The sequence below is a fragment of the Mycteria americana genome, chromosome 2 (assembly GCF_035582795.1).
Source record: "Mycteria americana isolate JAX WOST 10 ecotype Jacksonville Zoo and Gardens chromosome 2, USCA_MyAme_1.0, whole genome shotgun sequence".
In the NCBI taxonomy this organism is placed as follows: Eukaryota; Metazoa; Chordata; class Aves; order Ciconiiformes; family Ciconiidae; genus Mycteria; species Mycteria americana.
In genome coordinates, this window is record NC_134366.1 from 18,341,452 (window position 1) to 18,367,631 (window position 26,180).

The following is a 26,180-nucleotide window of genomic DNA, read 5'->3' on the forward strand; positions in this document are numbered from 1 at the left end:
TAAGAAATCTAAAAGGAGAAATTAAACTTATTTTGTAGGATTCTTTCCTTAAGATATTTGTTTTTTCTGACTTAGAAAGCTCTCTGGGGGTTTTGAAATAGTCCAGGCTGAGGACACTGCAGAAAATGTATTTCTGCTGTACTTTGCTATAGAAAACGTAATTCAATCTCTTTGGGAAAATCCAGAAACAATTTCCTTGCCTACAAATGTGCCAAAAATTGTATAAATTTGCAAATTACTATTTTTCCCTCTTGGGACATATCTTCACAGTAGATTGTCAGTTTTCACAGAACCTCCTAAGTCTACCCAGAGTACCCTACAGTGAAAAGGATAGGTAGTCATAAAAAAAATAAAATCAAAAAACAAAACCCCAGCAACTTAGTAATCTGTTCAGCAGTACAACTTTATATGTTTTATTTACAATACATAACTCTTGCTTTAACAGGCTCGGTCTCATCTGTGAAGAGATTTTCAGGGTTCAAACTTTACACTTACATGTCAGAAGAACTTAAACCAGACATACTATATTTTCTATTTTTTAAGCATGGTACAGTCCTATACTCTCCATATGTTCCATAGGTTTCTACTAGAGAGAAGGCAATAATATTAAAGTTACTGGACATCAGGTATAGCCACAGAACACAAGATAAATTTGCCTTTTGTATTAAACAGAATTCTTTAAAGTGAAGCTCAAATAAATGGTTGCAAATATGAAATGGTTTATCTTGAATAGGTAAATGCTCTCTCTTCTACTATTTTGAATCCACTCTCATGCTTCTCTCAAAGTGTTTCAGGATAGTTTTAATTTCTGTTACAGTTTAATTTCATTGAGTGAGATTTGTAAAGGAGCGAAGTACTTGCACCACCTTGTCCTGTTTTGCTTTTCAACTCTGTGTTTGCCTAGCTTACACTGTCTTCATTTTCATCAATGTGGTCACTTAATCTAGATGTTTAAATATCAAATTCTACTTGTGTAAGAATTGAATTTTGGAAATATAATGCTAGTTGTGCATATATTAGCATGATTTACAAATTTCAGATTTGGGAAAACAATTAGCTGAAAGGCAGCATGAAGTTGCCAGAACGTTTGGCTGTGTGCATGGTAGTTTTTTCTAAAGGCGGTAGTCATAAATGCAGTCATTCATCGCCCTGAAGTCTGGGAAATTCAGAGGCCATCAGGTGAGTTTGCAAGTGTGCTCTGTCATCCTTGAAAGGCAACAGAGATGACCTAGTCCCCAGTGACTAAGGAAAGGCAAGTGCTGTACCCATCTTCAAAAAAGGCCAAAAATACAATGTGGGGAACTAGAGGCCAGTCAGCCTTACTGTGATCTGTGGGAAAAATTATGGACCAAAACATCTTGGAATTCATTTTTAGACACATGGAGAGAAGAAGTTGCTTGAAAATGCATTTTTGCCTCACTGAAATTTTTGCTTTGTCAGTTGAATTGCACCAAATCTTCTGTCTTACTGCATTCAGGAAGCTATTGAATAGGTGCTGCATACATTGTGAATATATTAGTTACCCAGAAGTTAGAGGTAGGTGGTGTCCATAGGAGAGCAGTAGGAAGTAGCATTTTTTATGATACGCATGATAATTTTACACTGGTATGAAAGGTAATCCTTGTATTTTGTGTTGATTGCAGCTTTGTGCACAGTCCTTTTTAAAATTTTCTTAGGCAACTCCTTTAAATTACAAAGAGATGGAAGACAGATATTGCCGTATAAAGATATGATTTTAAAAACCTAGATTCATTTCACAAACAAAGCAAAATACTACCTATTAAATCAAATCAGATGCTTTTTTTGGGGGGGGGGGGGGAACAACAAACCCGAAACAACCACCACCAAACCAACCACCACCATCTGTATTGCATCTCGAATGGAAGTGTGCTGAGGTTGCAGTGTCTGTTACTGTAGAACATGTAATCCTTATTCCTGGAGTCACTCATAGTGCCAGTACAGTAAATTAATAAAACTTCCAACCTGATGTAGCAAAACCTAATATCTAGAATTGTCTAGTAATAATAGTTGAATTTTCCTGCTTACTTGATTAGCTCCTGTTGTTTGCTCCAGATTTGATTTGTCAGTTATTCTCTACAACTCCTCCATCATCAAATAAAACCTTAATGACTTTCCTTAAATGTTTAGCTGAATTCCGATATCCACTGTTAGGAAAATAAAAATTTGTTTTCAGCCATTCGCTGGTTATAGGCAGAGCCAATAACTTGTTAAAGTTACACAGTACCTCCTCTTAAAACCCTTTTTTTTTTTTTGCATGATTTTACAATTTTATAACTTTTTTTTTAAAGATGAGCTGCACAAGAATGTCTCAGCATTTTTTTTTGTTTGGTTTTGGTTCCCCCCCCCCCCCCCCTTTTTTTTTTTTTTTTAATTTCACTGGTAAAGAGACATGCAGGTTGTCCAAGGTAGAAACAGCTTCAGCAGCAGCAGCACTTCTATTTTCTTTGAGAAAGTAGAAGGTAGCATAGGCGACTGCTTTTAACCTCAGAATTGACGGAAGCTCAGCCTGGATAAAATCAAGATGTTGGCCGAAGCAATCAAAAAAATGATGGATTTGAGATTTTTGATTTATTATACCTTTTAGTTATTCAAGTTCACAGTCTAAGTAAATCGCAAATTTCTGCTAAACTCCAGGAGCTGCAGCTCCTTGTTTTGTTTAGTTTCTGTGCTTTGTGAGCTAGAAAGATGAAGTTTTCCAGTTACGTATACTTTTGGTGACATCCCATATGGATTAGTCTTACTTTGCTGAGTAAACAATGTCTATACAAGCTATATAAAATTCAGACTCATGTTCTGGAGACAATAGTGCTTTGCATTTAGTTTCCAGATGAGGTACAAATACTTGCTGTTCTGAACAAATCATTTTACAACTTGGCAATTGAGCAACTGTGTTGTCTTCTCACTTCACTTTGACGTTTCAGAACTTCGGTATCCTTTAACAAACCACGTACAGAAATAATCTTATTAACATGACGGAAATTATGAAGGAATCGACCAAGACTTGGATCTTGCTATGCCACGTTACATTAACAGAGTGTTGTGTGGCCTTTACTTCAATGAACCTATAGTCTAAATGAGTAAAAACAGACGTGGACTTAGAAGGTGTTATGAAGCACAGCAGAAGACCGGAAAAATGGCAAGCGCAAGTGTCAGTGACATGGCGTTATCTTGTTATGGGTGTGGTTATTAGGAGTTCAGACTAAATTCAAAAGAAAGGGCTGGGGAGAAGGCTGAGGGAGTCCTGGGCAGTGAGAGGAGTGAGTGCTGCCGGGAGTAAAAGTAAGCAGATAAAAGCAAAAGTGGAAGAGGAGGGAGGGCTGGAGGAAACAGTTGGTGCATAACAGATACGATCCAGCCAGCTCCAAACATTTTCAGTGTGCAAAGGCTGCTGGTTTGGTCGCTCTTTACAGCCGTCCTTGCTGCCTGGCGTCTGCTCTGTTCCTCCCCCCGCAGTGCGCTGGGGAGGAGTAGGGTATCATTGGGGTTCCCGTACCCCAAGGATGTGAGGGGCTCCCCAGCCAAGTCCTGAGCCCTGTGGCCTCTGCCAGACCTTGTATTCCCCTCCTTGCCAAGCACAGAAGTCCCAGATTTAGCTCCTTCTGCAACTCCTCCAACCATCTGGAGTCCATGTCTCCTTCAGAGCAGCGGGACTAAAGTAGAAATCTAAGAACGGGGTGTGTTTGCATCAGTTCAGACTACTGTTGTTTTCTTTTTTTAAATTTTTATTACTATTTGTATATTTGTGTATCTTCAGGAAAATAATGTAAATAAAATTGAATGTTTAATATTTTATGCCATTCTGAAATAACTTAAAAAACTTGTTAGAAGCTTTAAAATATTTTGTCTCTTTTAAGCTTTCACACTGGAAAAATCTAGATTTTGAAATGCATGACTTGTGGAGGAGGGAAGAGGCTGGGTATTTAAATGATGGTGCATCCTTTCCCCTTTTGAAAGAACCAAGCATACTGCATTTTTAATGTTTATAACTCACCATTAAAAACTTTAAATGCTTCTAAATGACTTTAACTTGCTGAAGGACTGCCTTTTTCTTTCAGATGTGTTAGAATTCACATTAGCACTACTTTGCCCTTGTTTCTGAATTATTTTAATGATGGCAGCCGCTCCACCAAGCTGTCTGTCAAGATGTGGGTGGCAGGCTATTATTTCACTTCATAAATCATAATTTACAGGGTTTTTTATATCCATCTTGGGGATAAACACTTTATGCTTTGTGTTTTCAGCAGCAATATAAAATGTAATTGATACTTAAAGCAATATGTTAGAAATATGGACACAGAAAGCGAGGAAAGAAAAATCACAAATGTTTAGTTTTTCTGTGGGTTGGTCTACATACTGAGCATTTTTTCCATCTGATTTCATATTCTTAGCACTTCAACAGAGGATGATGATGAATTACATTTACATGATTGCTGCCTGTAGGTTACTATAAGGATGTTTCTTTAGTTACAGACACTCAACAGATCAGTTAGCTCAACAGGGTCATTTTGTACCGTTTCTCATGCTGCTAAATATACTTATCATTTTGTGCTATTGTCTTCCAGATTCATGAAAAACTGCATTATTATGAAAAACAGAACCCGGTGCCCATACTCCACGGTGCAGCAGCCTTGGCAGATGATGTAAGTGTCCCCTGCTGAGATCACTGGTACCAAGTCTCCCAAAAAACTGTCTGCAAGCAGAACTCCTCATAGTGCAAACATATGAATATAATCCTCTGAGCTGAAATCATAAGAAGCTGCAAATGTTTCCAAAGGTGCTGTCATCACCGGGCTTGTTGCTGATATTACTTTGATTTTTATTCACTTGCCTGTTATAAAAACATTGCATCTAGATAGCTTCTTGTTCTGCTTTAGTAACTACGTAATAGAAATTACAGGTTGGAACTCTACTGGGAGGGGAAAAGCTGTCAACTATTAGTGTTTTGAGAAAGTCACAGACAAGAGGAATGCTTTGGAAAAATAAAGACAAATGAGATAGCAGCTCTGCTGACAGAACATGAAAAATGACAGATAATACTACAGAAATGAAGCATATGAAATGCCTGGGAAGGAGGCTTGCTAAAAAAAAAAAAACAAAAAAAAAAAACAAACCAACCAAAACACTATTTAAGAAAAAATACAGTAGTGATTTATTGATATTGGAGCTTTCCAAATTACCTACATAACCAAAAAATAAATTGTAAAAGTGGTCAGCATTGATGGAGTAGTTAATTTCCTGTTACTATAATTTTTATTTTAAAGAAAAAAATCCAACCTGCCACTTCTTGCTATTTGGTTAATTCTAGGATTCAGATGAATTGTGCACACACCTGTATAAACTATGACTGAACCTGAGGTAGGCCAGGATAGAGAAATGTTTAATAAACTGTGGTTTAGGTGAAATCCAGAAATCTTTGTTGCAATTGATGATCTCAGGTGTTTTTTGGAAAAGGCAATACATATTAGGATCCATTTCAAATAGACCATGTTTGAAACTTCACATACTTTATAGATGTTTTAAAATCTTAACTATCTTTTTATATAATTAATAGCTCTTGATTTTTAAATTTTACAAATGGTTAGATTTTGTGAATTGAGAATGGTAACATTTTAACAAAAAATTAAATTAAACATTTTTGAAGTCTGTTGAAAAAAGGATATAATGTAATTTAATCACGTTTCAGTAGGAGGAGAGCTATATCCTGTAACATACCAAATATAATAATGCATTAGCTTTGACCTCAGGCATATATTAGTAATATTTTTTTAACCTTCAAGTAGCTTTGAATAATGTTGATAGTAATTTTGAAAATTAGAAAGCTGGTTGAAATTCTCTTCATTAAGTTCTTGGTGACATATTAATAATCCTTGTTAACATTTGTGTTATGGATCTCTGGGCTAAAATTCTTAAGAATAATTTCTTATTTTTGGATGCAAAACTTAGTTCTTGATATTTTCAGAAATGCTGAGCGATCTCATTCTTTGTTCAGCCTCATTTAAAACGTATACTTTTGGAAATCCCCAAATTAAAGTACTCTGCACTCCTCAGTTGAGAGAGGTCAGGGTTTTTAACCCTATGAATGTATTATTACGTATATATGTTAGTATTTTTAAAATGTACTGTGTCGGGACATGAGTGTCTCTAGACATCTGCCTGCTTTTTAAGCACAGCTTCTTTTTAAAGATCCTCTTGCTGGTTCTTCATTTTTGCTTATGTGTAGCTGAACAGCTGGTTTTATGGGCACCGTCCCTAGAATGAGGATGCCCTTTGGCAGCGGAAGTCAGGCTAGCGCACTGCAGGATTTTCTGTGTTTCAGTAGTTAGCAGCAAACTTTGAGGAAGTTTATTTACATGCAGTGGGTTTTGTAACTCCAAAACCCATGGAGTTCCAGGATTAAAGTGCTATTCAATTTTTGGCACATTTGTCTGACTAGTTGTCAGCTTCAGGGATTTAAGAGCATGTTGGTGATACAAAAGACACTTTTATTTCAATAGGCTTTAAATTAATGTTTTGTTTTTCTAGTGATGGCAACTGTTCTATAGTTGAACAGAGAAGGAGATATTCTTATTAGCAAGTGAACATTTCCTGTTTGATTTAAAACCCAAACTTGAGGTGCTGCTAACGTAACTAAAACTGTTTAAGGAGTGTGAGTTTATTCTTGTGTTATTTTTTAAAGCAATTTTAGAGGTAACGATTGTGGTGAGGCTTCTTTTCTAAAGAATTTCATATTCCTAGCTGCCATACCTGCTCTCTCCTCACCCCCAGTGACTTTTAGGCTGAATTTACCATCAGAGATTCTGTTTGCCTCTTATTTTGGAGCAGCTGTGTCTGACGCAGGACTCTTGATTTCATGCAAATGTTCTAAACATTGCTGGCGGTATAGGTATATATGATAAATAGGACCTCTAGGTTATTAGAAAGACTGTTCTGGCAAAAGAAGTTTCAGAACTTTCTCCAGAAGCTTTAAACCCCCAGGCCCCGGTGCTGCTCATCTTGCCAGCCTCACTCCACATCCGCCCCTCTCCCTTGCTTTGTTTCCCCTCTCTATAGTGGCAGCTCTTCACAAAGAGCTTGGTGAAATGTTATGGTTCTCTCAACAGAGAATCATAGAAGAGGTTCTCTGACAGCTTTTCCTGCAGTCTTTGGCATAGGAAGTGATCGGCACGGTATCACTGTGCCCAAAGTATTCCATATAGTTTGTACGGCTGCTGGTAGCTGTCACAAATCTCAGCACTTCAGCAACAACAACAAATAAAAATCCAGTCCAAAACTGCTAGAAGCACAACAAGCAGCTCTGGTGATATCTGTTTGTTAATCTGGAGACATGGCTTTGTCTTCCTCCTTCTCTGTCAATCTTTGTCTTCCTCCTCTTCTATCACGGGGTGTTACATGTGCCTTAAAGACTTTTATGGAAATATTTGGAAAAACCTTGTAAATGATATGAGTGAAAACAATTTTTAAATTATTTTATCTCTGAACAAATATTTTCTATTTTTATATATTATATTTAATATTTCTATTTCTATTATGAGATTTAAAAGTCTGTTAAAGCAATTACAAAATAGTCTTTCTGTTTCTCACTGTTCTAAACCTTATGTGCCTGCATTTATATTTGCACCACCAAAGCAAACGCCAAGTCTGCTGAAGTTAATAGATGCTTGTGCACAATTCAACTGAGAGAGAAATGCTGAATCAGTCATTCTTACTGAGTGATTGCTAGTCTTCATCAATGAAACATGAATGAATAGATTTTATTCTCTAGTGATGAGTAGTACAAGCTAAAGAATAAAAAGAGAACCAATGGGAACTTGTGTCATATACCTGCTGTCATTCCTATCGCAGATTATTTTCAGCTTTGCAGAGCTTTTCCATAGAACATGCAGAATAGATTGCAGTCGCATTACCTCAATACTTGGCTTTATGTGCCTAAAATATTTCATTCTGACCTTTCCTACAGAGATCGTTTTCTAATCTTTTGGTATTAAGACACAAATATTGTTAAGATTAGCATTGATGTATTTGATGGACGTTTTTATGAATTATAGTTAAAGGGCTGTGGGACTGTAGGTGATGAATTTTTCTTGCAGTCCTGTTAACCCTGTATTACTTTGAAGGTTAAAAAAAAAGTATTCAAACCATGTCTGATGTCTATAATTGCTTCTAGAATTGTCTATTATATGTAATTATGCAAAATATACTTCTGTCCATTTATCTTGAAAATTTATACAAAATGAAAGTACAAATTTAAAATTAGGCTAGACTAATAAAATTACTTGCTGCAAATAACCAGTCTTTCTTTGAGACATTTTTATGATACTGATTTAATGCAAAGAAAATAAGTGATTATCTGAAATCACGTTTTGGATTATGAGCCATGTAGCTTCAGAATTTTGAACTAAAGTTCAGTGTTGTGAAATATGTTTTAGCTTTTCCTTCTTCTGCAAAAATAGTTTGAGTCTGAAATCCTGCAGTAAAATATGCCTCTTGAGTCCAAATTAGTTGAGAATGTCGTGATAAGAAAACTCAAGACATGAGCCAAATAGCCATGGGATTAAACGTTAGACTGCTGCTCTATTGTTCACCAAACCACAATTTTCTAGTATAACCAAGCATAAATTACTGATCTTGTTGTTAGGACATAGTTTGTGCATTTTAGGGGCTTAAATTGCTGATGACCTGTTATAAACTATATTATGATTAACCCGCTTCACATTTAACAAGCTCCTTCCAGTGTATGTGTAAACATAATAAAAGGTTCAGATTGCTTGCACTGTAGGGGCACTTTGCTTTCTTATCCCAGTCCTAAACAGCACAGCTACTGTGGGTTTTTGGAAGCAGTGTGGATTTCACCACCTCATTCAAAACTGTTTTTTATAGACAGTGTCAAAGTTTGATCCAGTCATTTTTACAAGCAGTCCTTTGTCTGCACGCAAAGGACCATTCACTTAAATGAAGTGCTGGGATTTGCCCCCATCGCTATAAATCAGAATGTGATCTGGCTGCACCGTTGCCAGAAATGATTACTTGTGTTAAACAGAGCCAAAAGGCCTGGCTTAAATCTGGTCCACCGAGGGCCAGAAAAAGAAGCGCGGTGATTGATGGTGTTTTTCTTCATGCTGGCTTCTGTTTGAACACGCTGGAAAGTAATAACCTTGAACAAGATAGATTCTGGGTCGTCACTGATGCACTGGGTAAAACAACGCTTTGCTAATGGTCTTTGTGTCGATTCCATCTCCCACCCAGCTGGCTGAGGAGCTGCAGAGCAAGCCACTGAGCAGCGAGATCAGAGAACTGCTGAAGCTCCTCTCAAAACCCAATCTCAAGGTGAGGATGTGTTGCACCTGCAAAGTGCTTTCTGCAGGGGTGTCTGCATCTGCTTCCTCAGGCTGTGGGGGGGTTTGTCTGCTTTAATGAGTATGTGTGCTTTTAAGAAGGGACACAATGTTAATAGGAAATACCTGTTACGAAAAAACACATTTAATGTTGCCCGTACATTATTATGCTGTTACTGATATTTATAAAAGGACAGTGGAAAGCCATCGTTTATTTACAGTGGATATTCCAAAAAGTAGATGCTTGATTTTTTTGTCTTTTGCTAACTTTTATTGCATGCGCTTCATACATTTATTCAAAATGTGCTTTTAATAAAAGGTTTTCGGTCATACCATTGATTTAATTGCACTGTGCATAAGTAACACAACCTGGTACTTGGAACAAAATTCCTGGTGGGTATTATTTTTTAAAAAATCTAATTTTGAAAACTCCTCGGGTTCTCTGTGGTGCTTTCGGGGAACTTGATACCTTTTATCTGCCAGTAGACTATAGAGCCCTTGAATTGCTCAGGTTGGAAGGAGGTTGTCTAGTCCAATGTGCTGCTCAAAGCAGGGTCAGCACTGAGTTCAGAGCAGGTTGCTCAGGGCTTTCTCCCATCAGGTCTTAAAAATGCCTGGGGACAGACATTCCACAAACGCTCTGTGCAGCCCCTTCCAATTCCTAATTATCCTCCTAGTAAAAACTGTTTCCTTATATCCAGTCAGAACCTCCCCTGTGTATCATTGTTAATGCACACTATCACATTTTTTTTCGTCTCTAAAGAGAAGGAAGACCTTAGTGCTCTAGATGCATATTGCAATGCTAATTAAATGCAGCAGTTGATAAGTTTAGAGGAAAACTGTAGAGTGGAAAGGAGCCCTTTTTAAGACAGTTGCTTCTTTATATTCCCTGTAAAACGCTGATCTCAAAACCTGAAACATTATGATATCTTCAAAGTGATACAAAATTTTAAAGATCAGTTATGCCTGCTTTTTAAAGATTTTTGTACAGTTGGTTATTCCATAGTTCCCGAAGTGACAAGCTGCTTTTCTCTGAAGGGGTAAGCAATGCCAATGCCAATGGCTTATTACAAGAGGAGCTGTTGGTGCATCAAATTGCAGAGATCCTAAGCTTCACTGCAGGTATTTCCTTCTTGACTGTCCACATGTATTTCATACTCCTGAAGTGGACTGAGTCTGAAGACAGCTCGTTTGCCACAACTGCATCTTTTCCTCTCCCTTTTTTGCTTTCTCTTTCTCTCTGCGCCCCTTGCTGTCTTGCCCCCCTCCCCCCATCCACTCACTCTCTCTTGCTGTCTGTTCCTTGGAAGCAGTTAAATGCAATGTGATAATTTTAGTGGGATTTCAGGAAAAGTGCTTTACCCTCAGCGTGGTTAATATGATTGAACAAATGCGGTAACTCAGCAAATACCTTTCTTGGCTGCAGGAGGAGATGGCCAGCTGCAGAGTACCAAGCCCTTTGCATGGCCAGACTGCCTAATCCTGCACAAGACACACACGTTTCCCTGCCCTGCGTAGCTTGCAGGTGTTTGTGTGAGTTAGGGGAAAGAGCTGACAGTACGTCTGATATTTTTGCCTATCCATTATCCTCTCTATCCACCTGCTCATGGCAAACACGCCTGGGGGAGATGGTAAATATCACCGCTCCCTCCTCCATCCCGTTGACCAGACAACGTGGGACTCGGTATTTCCAGTTCCTCCCCAGAGATGCCCTCGAGTCTGTTCAGCTGTATCTGAGTTTATGCCATACATTGCATAAGATTTTCTAGCCCTTCACTATTAGGTTGATGGGTGGAGAGGGTTTCTTTGTTTCTTTCCTTCTAGATTCCTGGGGCAAAATGATGTCTAGAACAACTCTTTCCCACACATCTGAAATTACTTGGGATACTTGATATGTCTTTTCCAATGGTGTTGCATAGGGTTTATCTAAAAACTTGTATATGGCTTAATTTGGGATTGACTTAAGCTGGCTCTATGTTATTTTGCAGGGGAAACTTTCCTCTCCTGACCTGGCTTATAACTGCAGTGTTAGCTGGAGCCAGCAGGAGAGCTTCCATTTTCCTACAGCTCTGCTCTAACGTTCATGGTAGGATGAAGGATGGTTGGGATTAGTTTACTGCACTACATCACTGCTTCCACAAGTTTGGTGGTGTAAAGGGACAGGTCTAGGAAGATGATTGTAACTTGACAGGTTTGGTTAACATGCCAAAAAAGGCTGGGAGAGGTTTCCAGCAATTGTCTGATTAGATTAATATTTCTATATTTTAATTCTGTGTTACAAAATTGTTTTGTTGAATATATTTCTGAGTGTTTGCATCTGATGAGTAGAGCTTTGACAAGTTTGTGGTGTTCATGGTTTTCATCCGTAGAGAAATGTTTTAAACAAGAAAATTATTTCTCTGAGGCAGTTATATTTATCAGACCTGAGATTTTTCAAAATGTCCTAGAAGTTATTCCAAGGTTTTGTCAGATGCATTTTCTTTTGGGAAAAAATTAATTGGGCATTGCTGGTCTTTTTAAAACTGGATGCAATATCCAGTTACACTGAGTGGTTTTTTTTCTGCTCTAACATGTGGCATCCTTTACCACAATTAAATGAACTAATAATGGTTGTGGTTTATCTCATCTGATTAAAACAGAACTCTGGAAGTAGAACAGAGTACTTAGCTCTGGGAAATCAAGTGGATTTGTTTGTCTATGTATAAGATACTGCATTTGCATTCTAGATTTAAAATATAATTGCAGAGTTGCATGGACTCAGGTCAGCAGCACCTATTGTTTTTAATTTCCAATGAGTAAAGACTTACAATTTACATTCTGTAATCTTGGTATACCTTGTTAGAGGTATCAACAAGTAGAACAGTATTTCCCTACCTTAGAACCCAAATCCAGTTGAATGTGGTATTTGATTTTTAAGCAGCCCAGAAATTAAGTCTTTGAAATATATCTTCTCTCTCATTCAGCAAGCATAAGTACAGCAATGGGTATCTTCAGCTCTTTTCCATCATAACCACAAGCATGCAATCAAATGCTTGCAATCAGTTGAGGAAGATAACTGTTAATAAATGTTTACACTTCCAGCATATACGTATGTAAGTTTAAAAGGTCTGCTGAGTTGGTTCTTAAAAAACGGCTTAAGAGAGTTTACCATGTCAAAATTAGAATGATGGTAAATAACCAGAGCTAGATGTTCTGAAACTTATATTGCTGTGCTTCTGTTTCTTAAAGCTGTGAGGTATGTGGGGATTGCTGGGATTTTCTTTGGTCGCTTTTTTTCAGTTGCAATAAAATATATACCTTAAAGGTACAAAATTCAAAGATAGATCAATTCAGGGTCAGGCTGGGCCAGGCTGCAGGCAGTGCTGCATGGCTCTAGTCTAAATGGTGTTTGGACATAAGCGGGGACATGATTGGGTGATTTGAAATGCTGGCAGATCAGGCTTGGATCTGCCTGCCATAGCTCTCTGTAAACATATTTTAGATTTCTGAAAGTGAAATTTCAGTCGTCCACTGCTGTCTGTGTTTCCTGGGTATTGTAGCAGCAGCACTCACCAACCGTTTCTGCATTGCAGTGGGACAGGCTGTGGAAAGCCCGTGTGTTGGCAGCATCTCCAGGTCTTCCCCTCTCCTGCTCGGGTCTCACAGGGCAGGCGAGACCTTGATGCACCTGTACAAAACTTGCTGAGCACAGACCCTGCCTGCTGGCCTTTATTCTGATGGATGTTTAGACTTTTTTGTAATCCTTTCCATTTGTTCAACATAGGAGCTGGTGCTTTAAAGTAATTGCATATTAATCTGTGTAGGGCTACCACCATTTCCATTATAAGCATTAGGTAGTGTGGTATGTCTGTTATAACCTCACCTGAGCAAGGAATGGAGGGAGGACTGTGTTGCTGTATAGAGGGTTTTATTCTGTATAATTCAAGCTAATGGGCTGCATTTGAAGGTGGTAATTCCTGCCCTGTGTGGAGCGTATACTGCACCCGTTCCTGGGTGATTTTTTTTAACCCTATTTCAAGCTTCCTTTGCTTATTTTATGAAGGGAGCATTTAAAAGATGGTTTGTGTTTTCAGGATTTGGAGTTTACATTCCAATTTTGTTGAAGGATAGGGCACTTACATGGAAGTTATATGATTTTATGTATGTTTGAGTAAGACACAATGAGGAATTTCCATACTGTTTTCCATGTGTAAAAGAAAGGAACAAGTGTCCCTTAGCTTCCTTGTCTAATGACAACATTAAAGTTAATGTGTTCTGTAAATACACAACATATGAAGCTTGACATAATACTAAACATCTCTCTTACAGGAGGATTTTATTTTTTCTTGATATTTTTTATAACATGAAAACTAGAATATATATAGTGAGGATATACATGAGAAAAGGAAGTTTCTGATTTAAGGGAAGACCCTTCTATGTCTGCTTTTGTGAAAAATATGAATAATAGGATAAAGAAGTAAATATTCTCAGCTTTAATGTTTTATAATTTGGAGAAATTTAAGGAACTTATGTGACAATGGGAGTTGTGTATGTCAGGAGTATGTGAAGTCGGGAGTATGTGAAGACAGGAGTTGTACAGAATTTTGAAAATAATTACAAAAATTTTAATAATTATGATGTATCAGGTAGGCACCACTGCAATTGAGAGAGGTGTCTTTATAGAGTAATTTGGCTTTTTTATGAATCTGAAAGTATTGCTATTGTCTGAGAGCACTCCACTTTTTTTTCTTTTTTATTAGCTGCATTATCTGGAGACAAAATATTTTTCATTGTTATGCAATTGTATAAATTGGAATCTATAATTGCAAGACTAGGATTCAAGATGTTAACACAAAGTGTATCTAAAAGGGAATTTTAATGGACTTGTCACAATCAAGTTAGCAACATGGTCTTATCTGGCAGTAGGGACACAAATGGGAATGGAGGTGGACACTAGCGTTACTGTCAGTCATGGGGCAGAACCCCAGTGACAGACACTGTAAGAAAGGAGATGTAGTAGATATGACAGATGATCAAACTAAGAATGAAAGACTTCAAAGCTTTCAGATTCTCTTCCACTTTTAAGTAAAAAGCTTTCTTGAATACTAGTTCTCAGTTCCTTTTCTAACAAGCTGGAAGAAGCTGTGTTCTTTTTGGGACAGTGCCATAGCACAAGAGCATAATTGTTATTTATTTTAAAAATTGTTTGAAATCTGAAAAGCTAAAACAATTAGCTATAGGAATTAACATTTTAGGCACTTACTTTGTTGGTGTGGCTGTAAACAAAAAAGGCTTTAAAAAGAGTGGGCTATCTTTTAGTCCATTGAACAATGTAGTCCCAATTATACTAATTTTGAGACAGGCTCGGGATATATTATTTGGATCTCACTTGCTCTTAACTTTGTGTTTATAACAGCAGTTACATTCCTGATCATTACATATTGAAATGAGCAATTTACCATTTGAAGTTAATCCCTATTAGGGTAAATTTAGTGTTTTAAATACATATAAAGTATGTCCTTTGTGGTCGTCAGTGTAATGGGCAGAACAATAATTATTTTAAAAGCTTATGCCACTCTGAAGGATGTTTATACCTCTTATGACCCAGAGGAAATTAAGCTTTTTTAACCTCCTAAGAATGCCAGTGGTGGTTCTGCCTGTTTCAGCGGAGTTTATCTTCTGTTTATGTGCGCTGAAAGGTTTGCCAGCTGCTAGTCTGAAACATAAACCAGGTACCTAAATGAGGGCACAAGGCAGGACTGTGAATGACTTCAGTGCATCATGGTACACCAGAATGTCAAGTATTTGGATCACTTTGGGTGCTGTACCTGTAGCCATAGAGGGAACAAGTGGTGGACAACCTTGAAGTATTTTTCTTGGCTTCTCTTTCATTACTGTAGAATGAATAGAATTCTGGAAGTAATTTTAAGATAACTTGCAGAGTGAAAGGAAAACCGCTCTCGTATGACTGGGAATGTTTTCAGATTAACTTATCCATGGACAACTTCAACGTGCTGTTCAGAGAAAATACAGATTCTTTAATTTGTTTTCAGGTTTTTTTAAATTGCTTTCAAATGGCAAAGATGCATACACCAGAAAATTGTAAATAGGATTTACGCTTGCTGTTTTATTTGCAATTCATTTGAGGTGTACTTGACTTTCAGTTTCACACAGCATAAGCAATTTGCATTTGTAAATATTTTCATCTAATAAGTACCTTCTTGGCTTTCCTTCAGAATAGAACCATGATTTAAACAAAACTAAAACTGCAGATAATGAAACCAGAGCACTTTGTTCTTCATATAAATGTTTCCTATATTTGTTTAGGTTTCTTTAAAAAAAGAAATAGTGCTTCTTTTAGCTTGAAGCATACCTTTTCCGTTGTCCTATCCTGTTGTGGTTTTCTTGTATTTACTGGGAAGTTTGTAAATTCTAGCCTTTATTTGATAAACAACTGCTGATACCATCATCCATGCCATCTAGTAGATTTGCACAGTGGCCTAATAGACTGTTCTGATCAAAGTGGTACTTTTTATGTTAAAAAAACAAACATTTTAAGCCTTTATCAGTAGAGCCTTATAAAGCTGCCTTACAGTCAATGGCAAAAATTGACAATATAATTTACTGTGCACGAAACAGCAGGCATTTTTCTACAAGAACTTTAACATACAAAGCACTGAGAGAAAATACTGGGCTATAACAATATAAAACAAAATCTGGTTTTGCTTTGAAAAGTTCATGAAGCACTTCTTGTAACATGTAATTAAAAAAATCTTAATCTAAACTTTGTCCTCTTTCCAACATTTCCTTTGTAATTAGACTTGCTGAGGATTTTCCATCAGGGCCTTTTCACTGAAATCTGTCGTTTCTGCAAAGTCAGCATTTTCCACTGGAAATTGTTGGAATTTGCCTACAACTGTTCAGGTTTTGCATCTGGAAAACCCAATACAAATTTCAGGTCAGTTAACATCTGAGCTACATCCGGGCTGGTACTGTATCTCAAGCTCTTGGAGGACCTTTTGGCCCTGTCCCTTTAGAGACCTGTCTTCCCAGATGCACCCATGTTTTCTGGTTTTGCTCATGTCCTGGGAGACTGTTCTCCTCCTCTTTATGAAATATTCGTGCTCACACATGGTAACACAGACTACAGTATCTGTTCAGGAAGCGTAATTTCCCATGATTTATAACTATTGATGAGTACATCAGTGGTCTTTGAGGTTTGCTGGTAGGACCAGTTACAGGAGTTGTGCTCTTGTATTAAGATATTTTGCAGTACAAACTAGTTTAACTTCATTAATATGGTGAGATGGAGTACATTGTACTTCATAAGTCAACTGAAAAGTTACCTACCTAATCCTCATGTGTAAAATCAAGTGCCATTAATTTGTAAATCTGCAAGAGCGTGCTTGATTTTGGATGGTGTGCTGTGAAGTATCAGCAGTGAGAGAGAAATACTTATTTTAATACATGCAAATTTATTTTAATATATGCAAATTAGCACAACAAGGAGCAAGGACCACAGCACTGGTGGTTTGATAACATTGGTTAATGGATAACCCATAGATGTTCTGAGCATACCAGCCATGAAGCTGGTGGAGAGGGAACAGTGCTGGGGACACTTACGTTGCCAAGCAAATGAGATCCTTCTGCCCAGTGTTTCCTGCCTTTAAAGTATTTGCCTTTAAATTATTTGCCACTTTGGGAAGCCCTCCATCAAGCATTTTGGCAACCTTGTTAGAGGAAAAATAGGTTTCAATCATAACTCTTTTCAGCTTCAGACCTTGACTTCCTATTTCCATTTCCACTTGTACCCGTAATTCAAAGGAGTTTTTTATAGAAAACTTTTTTTGGGTGGGAAGCATTGGGAGAATATGTTGCTGTCTTTATTTTTGGAATGTCCATGTCACTGGAATGGAGTAAGTAAAACAAAAATGTTATAGCAAAATAATCCTTTTAAAAACAGCAAGAAAAGCCTTGATTTTTCACATCTGACAGGCAGAGAAAATCAGAAAGCAGTTGTGGCAGACTCTTAATGTGGTAGGAGCTGACAGAGCATACATACAACAATATACAACGTATCATAAGCATAGATATAAAATTATATAAAGGAGATGAAAGAATACTGCATGGATATATTTAAATAACAACCATCATGTTACCCTGGAAATGCTCTCAGGTCTGTCTCATGTGATAGCTCAGCTGATGTCCAACGGACAGCTTGTCTGTCACTCTTCTTAGACGTATGGATATGAGAATGCTCGCTAGCAGCCAACACATAATAAACAAAGTGATAGATATAATAAACAAAAACGAAGCCAGGCAGGTTGGCAGCAGAAAATAAAAGATTTGAAAAGTAAATCAAAGAAATTCTTTGGTTATATATACAGACTTTCCCACATGAAGGAACCAACTCTAACCCGGGTAAGAATGTTGAATTGCATACATGTAACTATGGCATTCACATAGGCGCATAAAAGTTGGCAACATTACTAAAGCTGGTAATTTAGGAGGAGGAAAAAATCACTATGGATAAAATCACATCCCATTCAAGTAGCAATTCTATTCAGCTACTAAAAATAGAGAAACTGCACAATACGAGCAAATAGTCCCTTTTTTAGTTGTAATCTTTTTATGCTGCTTTTTCCTTCAGTGGTGCTTTTCCCTTGCATTTGCCGGACCATATTCTATTTGACTCTCTGTTCACTTATTCAACAGTCTCCTCTTTTCTAGTTCATTGATGAATCTTCAGTAGTGGTCCAGTATGATCTCATAATAATTTTTTTTCCCCTTTCTGCTTATTCCTGGGTTTCTAGTCAGTGGCAAGACTCTCTTCCCATGTTTACGTAACTTATAAATCTGTAAGTATCTTTATCACAAATATTTTGGAAAATTGTAAACTTTTTTCATATACCTGCTATTTTGCTGGCCTTTTTAAAAGAATGTTACTATTTAAGAGGGAAGATTTATTCTATTGCACCACATCTATTTTAATATTTTATAATTCTTTAGTTACAACTTTATTAAGTACTTATAGAAAGTATATATATACTTCACTTATATATAATGGTGAAGATAATACTGCAGCTTTTCAGTTCTCCAGAATGATACCTGAATTTAGTGCAGTTGATATACAGAAATACTACTTCTGGTGTTCAATATGGGAGAAGCAGGCAAAAGTAATTACCTTAAAATCTAAACTTGTTCAATATTTTTAGTTAGGTGTCCGTGTAGTATGAATACTCTGTAGCTGAATTTAAGACCTCCTTGTCATAAAAAAAATCACAGAATCACAGAATCATATAGGTTGGAAAAGACCTTTAAGATCATCGAGTCCAACCGTAAACCTAACACTACCAAGACCACCACTATACCATGTCCCTAAGCACCTCATCCAAACGTCTTTTAAATACTTCCAGGGATGGCAACTCAACCACTGCCCTGGGCAGCCTCTTCCAATGCTTGATAACCCTTTCAGTGAAGTAAAATTTCCTAATATCCAGTCTAAACCTCCCCTGGCGCAACTTGAGGCCATTTCGTCTTGTCCTATCACTTGTTACCTGGGAGAAGAGACCGACCCCCACCTCTCTACAACCTCCTTTCAGGTAGTTGTAGAGAGCGATAAGGTCTCCCCTCAGCCTCCTTTTCTCCAGACTAAACAACCCCAGTTCCCTCAGCTGCTCCTCATCAGACTTCTGCTCTAGACCCTTCACCAGCTTCGTTGCCTTCTCTGGACACGCTCCAGCCCCTCAATGTCTCTCTTGTAGTGAGGGGCCCAAAACTGAACACAGTATTCGAGGTGCGGCCTCACCAGTGCCGAGTACAGGGGCACGATCACTTCCCTAGTCCTGCTGGCCACGCTATTTTTGATACAAGCCAGGATGCCATTGGCTTTCTTGGCCACCTGGGCACACTGCTGGCTCATATTCAGCCGGCTGTCAACCAACAACCAACACCCCCAGGTCCTTTTCCGCCAGGCAGCTTTCCAGCCACTCTTCCCTAAGCCTGTAGCATTGCATGGGGTTGCTGTGGCCCAAGGGCAGGACCTTGCACTTGGCCTTGTTAAACCCCACACAATTGACCTTGGCCCATCGATCCAGCCTGTCCAGGTCCCTCTGTAGAGCCTTCCTCCCCTCAAGCAGACCAACACTCCCACACAACTTGGTGTCATCTGCAGACTTACTGAGGGTCCACTCGATCCCCTCATCCAGATCATTGATAAAGATGTTAAACAGAACTGGCCCCAACACAGAGCCCTGGGGAACACCGCTTGTGACCGGCCGCCAACTGGAGTAAACTCCTTTCACCACCACTCTTTGGGCCCGGCCATCCAGCCGGTTCTTTACCCAGCGAAGAGTACACCCGTCCAAGCCATGAGCAGCCAGTTTCTCCAGGAGAATGCTGTGGGAAGCCATGTCGAAGACTTTACTGAAGTCTAGATGGACAACATCCACAGTCTTTCCCCCATCCACTAGGCGGGTCACCTTGTCATAGAAGGAGATCAGGTTAGTCAAGCAGGACCTGCCTTTCCTGAACCCATGCTGGCTGGGCTTGATCCCTTGGTTATCCTCTACATGCCGTGTGATGGCACTCAGGATGATCTGCTCCAGCAGCTTCCCCGGCACCGAGGTCAGGCTGACAGGCCTGTAGTTCCCCGGGTCCTCCTTTCGGCCCTTCTTGAAGATGGGTGTCACATTTGCTAATCTCCAGTCACCAGGGACCTCCCCAGTTAGCCAGGACTGCTGGTAAATGATGGAAAGGGGCTTGGTGAGCACATCTGCCAGTTCCTTCAGTACTCTCGGGTGGATCTCATCAGGCCCCATAGACTTGTGAGTGTCTAAGTGGTGCAGCAGGTCACTAACCATTTCCCCCTGGATTATGGGTGCTCCAGTCTGGTCCTCGTCCCTATCTTCCAACTCAGGGGGCTGGGTACCCAGAGAACAATTGGCCCTCCTATTAAAGACTGAGACAAAGAAGGCATTAAGTACCTCAGCCTTTTCCTCATCCTTGGTCACTGTGTTCCCTCCCCTGTCTACTAGGGGCTGGAGATTCTCCTTAGCTCTCCTTTTGCTGCTAATGTATTTGAAGAAGTATTTTTTGTTGTCTTTTACAGCAGCAGCCAGATTGAGCTCTAGCTCAGCTTTGGCCCTTCTAATTTTCTCCCTGCACAGCCTTGCTACACCTTTGTAGTCCTCCTGGGTTGCCCGCCCCTTCTTCCAGAGGTCATAGACTCTCCTCTTTGTTCTGAGTTCTAGCCAGAGCTCTCTAGTCAGCCAGGCCGGTCTTCTTCCCCGCCGGCTCGTCTTTCGGCACCTGGGGACAGCCCGCTCTTGTGCCTTTAGGACTTCTCCTTAAAGAATGTCCAGCCTTCCTGGACTCCTTTGCCCTTTAGGGCTGCCTCCCAGGGGACTCTCTCGACCAGTCTCCTAAACAGGCCAAAGTCCGCCCTCCGGAAGTCTAAGGTGGCAGTTTTGCTGACCCCCCTCGCTGCTTCACCCCGTATCAAAAACTCTATCATTTCGTGATCACTCTGCCCAAGACAGCCTCCATCCATCACATGGCTCACAAGTCCTTCTCTGTTTGTGAACAAGAGGTCCAGCGGGGCACCTTCCTTTGTTGGCTCCCTCACCAGCTGTGTCAGGAAGTTATCTGCCATGCACTCCAGGAACCTCCTAGACTGTTTCTTCTCTGCTGTATTGTATTTCCAGCAGACATCCGGTAGGTTGAAGTCCCCCAGAAGAACAAGGGCTAGCGATCGTGAGGCTTCTCCCAGCTGCTTATAGAATAGTTCATCTGTCTCCTCATCCTGGTTGGGGGGTCTGTAACAGACTCCCACCACAATATCTGCCTTGTTGGCCTTCCCCCTGATTCTTACCCATAGACACTCCACCCTATCATCACCGTCATCAAGCTCTAGACAATCCAGACACTTCCTAACGTATAGGGCTACCCCACCATCTCTCCTGCCTCGCCTATCCCTCCTGAGGAGTTTATAAGCCATCCATCACCACACTCCAGTTGTGCGAGTCATCCCACCATGTTTCCGTGATGGCAACCATATCATAGTTTTCCTGATGTACAATGGCTTCCAACTCCTCCTGCTTGTTGCCCATGCTGCGTGCATTGGTGTAGAGGCACTTCAGGTGGGCTGTCATCCGTGTCTCCTTTATAGAACACCCCTTGTGTGCTTTGAGGTGTTTCACTGGCAATTCCCTCTTGGCTCCTATTGCCTCAGTATCCCCTAGCTCCACTCTGTTCGACTTCAGCTGTGCATATATGTTATTATTTTCTGGAGGAATTAAGTATATCCAGATTCTTTTAACCTCATGGATCAGTAGATGTTTTTCTTTTCTTTTTAAGACTTTAGACATGATGCTCTTGTCAAATAAAGGCTGGGTCATTTCTAAAAGGCACTTTTCCAGAAAGGACAACTGCAACCTCAGCTTCTAGTTCAGTTTATATTTTACTTGATTTCTTTGGGCAGGAGGGGGTGTCTTCAGGTGGTTTTCAACCAAGAAAAGATGCATGCTACCGCTATAGACACTTAATATTGTCAGGATGCTGCCACTTCTTCAAAGAAGGAATTGGTCAAGGGCTGCCAAGATATTGGAAGAGTGCTCCTGTCTCAGCATTTTCCACTCTGAAAACCATCTATTTGTGCTCTTGGAAGTTACTTAAATAGGGTTTAAAGCTTCAAGAACACTTCAGCTACATGAATCGCGTTGAGAATGTAACAGAGACTTTGTTCAGATTCTTCACTATTGATTTAAAATCAGAGCTTATTCTGCCATTATCCAAAACTGAGGAAAAACATAGGGCTGTCATCTGGAAGAATATTAACACCTTTACCAGATGACATGGATGAGCTACGTGTTTCTGTGAACACTGGGAATAGTTTGACTTTGGAAGTGTCTCCAGGGGCTGCGAACAATGAGCCAGAGGAAGCAGGAGTCTGAAGATGCAGAAAATTCACTTTTCTGTTGGCTGTTGCCGTCTGGCTACCAGCTGCAGGTAAACCCATCAGTTCAGATTGGTGAATCTGAAATCAAGAGGCTGCATTTTCAGGCAAGGAAATTACCCTTTTGTGAAAGGAAGTTCATTTAGTCATGAATAAAGTCCACCATAGTAAAGAGGAAAAAGTAATATATACTGAATATTGATCCAACTGAGATGTTGCTATGCTAAGAACATTAATATATGGTGGGTATTAAGAACGCAAAACCACACGTATGGTATGTGTTTTCAATATTTTGAATCACTGCTGTGACCCAACTGCATCAAAGTCAAATTGGAAGAGAAAGGGATTTAATTGCCAGCTGGACAAGCTTGAACTAGAGGGCAACTCTGGTTTAAGTACAGGTGGGGTAGTTGCAAGCATGGAATGTTTTTTCCCTTTTGTACATACCTAACTGCTGTCTTCTCACACAATATATAATTTATAGGGAATTTATAGAGAATATATAGGAAAACTGTAATATTTGAAGGATGGAAAGAAGTAAATGAACCCTGATTTTTTTTCCATGAATTAATGCACCCATTGGTTTCCTGATTACAAACTGAAAATCATGCTTAATTTAAAGGACCTTATTTCATTTTTCTTACCATCACTGTCAAAGGTTTTTTGCTTATGTCAAAACAGTAGTGTAAATTATTTTCAGTAGCAAAACGTGTTCATTTCTTTGGAAGTTAACTGATTTCTTTAACATTTTGTACTGTACTTATTTAACTTCGGAATTTTGTTCAGAACAGAAAATCTCAGATTTTCTGTAGGAAAGTGATTAGATTATTACACCTTCAGAAGGAATAATATTACTTTTCTGCGTGATAAGTGGTTACTGTAGCTTTTGTACTCACTCTCTGGTTCTACTACCAAAAAAAAAATAAAAAATCAGTTCACTGTTATCCCAGCCATCCTCTGGCCGCTTCAGCAGCACTACCGAGTTTCTCCTGCCTGTAGTTTTATTGCTTGCTTCTGCTTCTAGATGATGCTGTGTGCTTTAGCCAAGCTGGGGAATTCAGCTAATGTGGTTGTTCATATCTGTTAGTTGAGATGCCTGTTCTCACTGGCCCTCTTGTTATCTTGTTAACCCTTACCTTGCATCAGGATTAGGGTTGCACATACTCCCTTAGCAGGCAGTGTTGGTGGTTAAGAGACTGCCATGCGCTGCCCTTTTCTGATGGCTGTTTTGCCACCCATTTGCTGGAGAGTGGAATTAATGGGATGGAATTCATCAGTACGTCAATGTAAAATCTGGCTTATGTAATCAAGATAGTAGGTTTAAAGACGAATTCTCCTGTAGAAGAAGATGGTTCTCTCTCCCCCACCCTTATCTAAATTCTTATCTCCCTTTTCCCCTGTTAATTTTGTGCTGCTTACCAGTTGTTCTTAAATGTATAGCTTGATTCTGAATACCTTATATTTTTATTCCTTTCTTCTCCAAAGTGTTCTCAAGTCAAATTGCTTTTCTCTGCCTAGAGCCTGTATGCCATCACCATTATGCTACAGCTTTCTGCTGGTTTTATTCTGCTTTCTAAGTTCTTGCACATGTTTGGCTGTTATGTCTCTTATGCTTCTCCTTCCATTTTGATGCTCTGATGGTCTTCCCTTCAGTGGGTTCAGTCTCCTCCCTTTCAGCTTTCCTTCTTTGATATCTGTCGCTGAATGACTTCATTCACTTGATTTTTAACTTCATGCAAGTTACTCATAAATCAGTCTTTCCAGTCTTAAATAATTTTCTCCACCAACATTTTTAGCTTGTCTTTTTGTATTTCTTCTGTAACCCTATCACAAAGGAAAACGCAATATGGCTAGAGCTCTCTGGAGGACGAGCTCTGCCAGGCGAGCTCAGGGGCATGTTGCTGTGGTTGCTGATGAAGTTACTTTTCTCCTCCTATGTAACTTCTCTGAGCCAGCCTCAGTGGAAGTTTCTGTCACCATAGCAAAGCAAAGAGGTGGGAAAATGTCTCTGTCTCACCTGATAAGAGTTCAAGTTGAACTGCCAGAGATGGTGGCCCGTGCTAATGATCTAAGCCGTGGAGTGGGCCAGCAAAGTCATGGGCCATTTTGTTCCATTTTGCTGACTCTGCTGCCAGGGCAGTAATCTGCTCCTTGGGCAAGGTAACCAGCAGCTGGGTTGGCAGTGTCGCAGTCTGCTGCGGCTGTTGGCTTTCATAAAGGTTGGTCTGAGTCCCTACAAATTTTGTGTCGATAATCTTGACTATTAATTATTTAATTTTCTAATCTTGGGGTTTTTTTTCAAATACCGTATAGAAAAAGGCTGCTTTTGTTTCTTTGTCCATTCTGTCTTGCTTCTTTATTTAACTTACTGTTTTCTAAAATGTTTTTCTAGACTAGTAAATGCAAAATATTTCTGAAAAGTAAAGCTTAAATTGAGAATTTTTTTTTTTTTTTTTAAATAATGAGAATTTAAAAACATAAGGACCTGTGTTCACAAGTCAGGGACTACTTGGAGTATTTGTACTCTTACAGATCTCAAACTATAAACAGAAGCAAAAAATAATACAAAATTTGTCATTGTTTTAGAGGAGCAAAAATGTAGTCAGTGTAGTTAAATGATACACATTTTTCAAAATATTGAACTGTTTTCATTAATAACATTCTCAATTTAAATAAACATTTAAAGTTTCAGAACAGTTTAAAAAAAAGAACTTCAAGTGTTTCCAATGTCAGGTTTTCTTTGTGTAAGTTGATAGTGTAAAATTTCAATTTATAAACTGTGAAATGATCAGTGATAGCTTTAATATGAAAAATACAGCACTAGTTATTAGACATTTCAGAGGTCTGATGAAAGTATTCATTTCCAGCTAGATCATGTCTAAGAATTTAGCTGAACATCAATATTTATATTTAGGTAGTGCAGGAGTTTCAATCATACCTTCTTTCAAGTTCTAAATATGGACTGTGTTTACATTAGTGAATCATAAGCATAGAACTTACAGCTGAAATAAAATCTTTTTCTCCAGAGGTGCTTAAATGTACATGACCCTAATCTTGAGTCATACGTGTGTAGTTCCAAAGAGTTGTGTATTTGAAAACAAAACATAAAAAAAAATTAAAATGTCATTTGCAATTCTTGTAATTTCTTCTGATAGGCAAACTTTAGTATCATGGAGTATAAAACTGCAATGAATAAATCGATCGCTTCTTATGTACAAAAAGAAAACATTACTACCTTTATATTGCCTTGTGCGTTTAGTGCACAATTATTCTGTGCAAATGTTGTACATTTGCATATGATCCAAGTTTTATTTCTTGGCACTTGTAATTTGTTTGTTTTTAAAGAAGTCCCAACCTTTTCTATAAAAGTCTAGTCTGATAGACAGTTTTTTGGACTAAGCATACTTTATATTAAATGCACAGTACAAAGAAGCTGCTGAAGAAATGTCCCCTTACTCTGTGAATATGGTCATTTTTTGTGTGTTCAGGACATACGGATGTTCTCTCGAGGATAGGCTCTGATCACCTCTAGTTGAATACATTAAGTGAAATCAAAATAGCTTTGTAAGTTTTGCTTGGAGATTAATTATTGCCCAATGTCTATGCTGCTGACTACTTCAAGAGCAACTACAGTGGACAGAGAGTGCATAAGAAGAAGCAATGATGGCAGACAAGCAGGAAAGAAATCTTAGTATGTTCAATGTACAGCATGAACAACTTTGTGATGACAGAAGCTCTTCTGGAAACTTGACTGAGAAAAGACACATCATTTCTGGCATCATACTCTTACCTAAAATATGCATCTTTGCACTGAGATGAAATAATACCAGAGTTTGGGTAAAAGATCTTATATTGCAAACTGTATTACATTGTGGTTTAATATGTTTTTTGGG

At 38.8% G+C, this 26,180-nt stretch overlaps 1 protein-coding gene across 5 annotated transcripts in view; it reads left to right on the forward strand.

The window, feature by feature from the left end:
* Positions 1–26,180, forward strand: part of MPP7 (MAGUK p55 scaffold protein 7) — a 160,941-nt gene that overhangs the window by 84,100 nt on the left and 50,661 nt on the right. For all 5 annotated transcript variants that reach the window (XM_075492579.1, XM_075492582.1, XM_075492580.1 and 2 more), the window contains 2 exons: positions 4,584–4,661; positions 9,265–9,345. In XM_075492579.1, coding sequence (XP_075348694.1) covers positions 4,584–4,661; positions 9,265–9,345 — 159 coding nt within the window. The remainder of the gene's footprint in view (positions 1–4,583; positions 4,662–9,264; positions 9,346–26,180) is intronic.